Source organism: Epinephelus moara, chromosome 6, assembly GCF_006386435.1.
Source record: "Epinephelus moara isolate mb chromosome 6, YSFRI_EMoa_1.0, whole genome shotgun sequence".
Classification (NCBI taxonomy): Eukaryota; Metazoa; Chordata; class Actinopteri; order Perciformes; family Serranidae; genus Epinephelus; species Epinephelus moara.
This window is the reverse complement of record NC_065511.1, coordinates 38,134,457-38,136,792: the sequence shown is the minus strand read 5'-3', so window position 1 is coordinate 38,136,792 and position 2,336 is coordinate 38,134,457. Positions and strand designations below refer to the sequence as shown.

General features: G+C 41.0%; 1 protein-coding gene across 3 annotated transcripts in view; it reads right to left on the bottom strand.

The window, feature by feature from the left end:
- The window catches only part of LOC126391174 (glucocorticoid-induced transcript 1 protein), a 29,785-nt gene that overhangs the window by 2,303 nt on the left and 25,146 nt on the right, over window positions 1-2,336 (bottom strand). For all 3 annotated transcript variants that reach the window (XM_050045728.1, XM_050045726.1, XM_050045727.1), the window contains exon 8: window positions 329-449. In XM_050045728.1, coding sequence (XP_049901685.1) covers window positions 329-449 — 121 coding nt within the window. The remainder of the gene's footprint in view (window positions 1-328; window positions 450-2,336) is intronic.

Sequence of the window (2,336 nt, the reverse complement as noted above, 5' to 3'; positions counted from 1 at the left end):
CTGAGGACGACAGGAAAAAGTACTGAGCTCAACTTTGTTTTATTTTCTGTTTATATAACTATTCTGATTAAATGCAAGCTGTTTATCCTACACAGCCGTGATGCCCTCATCTCTACCACCCACAATGCAAATCAGGTTGTTAGCTTCACTGTAGTATTGTCTAACAGGATCTCACAGTCCATGAAATAGTACAGTAAACTGCATTGTTTTCCTTTTAATGATCAGCACACTCTGTGCTCACACTGCACACAGAAGCACAGAAGTGTCAAATATGAGGGTGCGTTTAGAAACACAGATTGTAAAGTGAAAAACAAGAAAAAATACTTACACCATCTCCTCAAACACTTTGACCTTCTCACAGCCCTCTGGAGGTTCCCGCTTGAACATGTAGCTGTTGTTAGGTTTGGGAGATGTGGCAAACTTGGGGAGAGGAGAACTGCACACACTGTCTGGAAACACACAGTAAAGAATATTACATAGAAGGAGGAAACAAACCTGATGGTAACTGATTCTTAGGAGCTGCAGTCTGCTTACAGTGGGGCTGTGCGTCACTTCAATACGAGATTCTGTACTGATACTAAATCAATACTGTTTTCAATACCTTGCTTCATAGAATATAAACCCTTTATTCGTCATTAAACAAAAGAAGCCAAACTTCTCAGATGTTAAACACAAGCTGCAATACAAGAGCTCTGACTGAACAAGATGCTGCTTATCTAAAACTGGAGATTGCTGTCAAGAATTTGAAACAAACTTTCAGTATCTAAATGGAGTGGTGAGGTTGAGGTTCAAAACTCTGGGCAAGATTTTAGTGTTCAAATTGTTGTTCATGTCTCTTTGTCAGTGTTTTGAACGCCAAAGAAAATCTTAGTAATTCAAGCAAAGATGCATGCAAGAAGCAAATGACTAAAACTAAAATAAGGTCAAGTCACAGCGCTGCATAGCAATAAAATCAATAAAACTCCTTTGCTTCAGGGGGGATGTAACGACAATGTACAATATATCGATATATTTTCAAGCAAGAATATAGATTTAGACAACACCGTTTATATCATTATAGGGTCAAGTTGAGTTACATAACGCATACCAGTGTGCCTCTCTCCTCTCTCACACACCGCACAGCTCCTCAGAGAGACACAGTGCGGCTCCTCTGTTTAATCTGTCTGTTAAGTCTGTAAATCGGTCTATATGTTGCACGTGCTACACTAAATCAGTTGTGAGATGAATGAAATGACTGCAGTAGCACATTTGCAATCCAGCACTGCGCTGCATGTGTGGGAGACAGAGCTGCTTCATTGTGTCAGGTGAGTGTTTGTTTGTTAGCTTGTGTGTGAGGTGGATGATCACACATCACAGTTCATCTTGGTAGTTGTAGTCTGTTGTGTGACACTGAGACAGTGCCTGGATGCTGGCGACATTTTTTACACTCGTCTAGTTTTGTGGCCTGTAGCTCCAGTGCTATATGCAAAACGTTAACGTACAGCCCTGCTATCTATTTCATATAATTTTTTATTTACATGTTGTGCAACTGTATATTTTCAAACAGGAAATAAAACCCCTGTCTTTGCATTTTATTTTGATCACAGTCTGTTTTTATAAAAGTGCTTGTAACATCTCAGATTTGGCTTTGACTTGCAACTGAACATGTAGCCCATTTTACAGAAAATACCGCGATATATATCATGTATCGCCAGTCAGCCTGAAAATACAGAAACACATTTTTATCCATATCGCCCAGCCCTACTTTACTTATATTTTTACGTCTTAAAAAGAATGCTCCTTCGACTCAGCATTGCCGTCCTGTAATTTTCTCAGACTCATGTTGGACAGAAAGAAAAGATCAAATTCATGCATGCATTCTTCTTCTTTGTTAAAACCTGGTGCCCTGTTTACCCACAATGCAACTCAACCACCAACACCTTGGTTAGCGATCCAGGTGTGTTATGCTACAGTAGCAGTGGTTAAAGAATGGTCTTTACTTGCTGTAGCGTCCCCAGCACGAGGTTTGCATGCCAGAAAATGACCTAATTACCTCTTTCACACAGAGCGCGAAGGCCCTGAAAGTTCTCTCTGCGCTTAGTTGTGCACGTCTGAATTTTTGTGATGGGGCACCCACTGTGCTTTTCAGTTCAACATGAACACTGGCAGAGGAGCTTTGCCTGTACAGACATTTCTACAACTCTTCATTGAGGGACTGCAGGGACGGTCAAACTGCCTTAATTTCTTGGAGAGAGCTGCCACACTGGGGACAGAAGAGGCTGTTTGCAGCAGGGTGTGGAAGAACATGAGAGATGTCAGTAAAAGCTAGAAAACAGTCTCATGGAAATAGTGGCAAC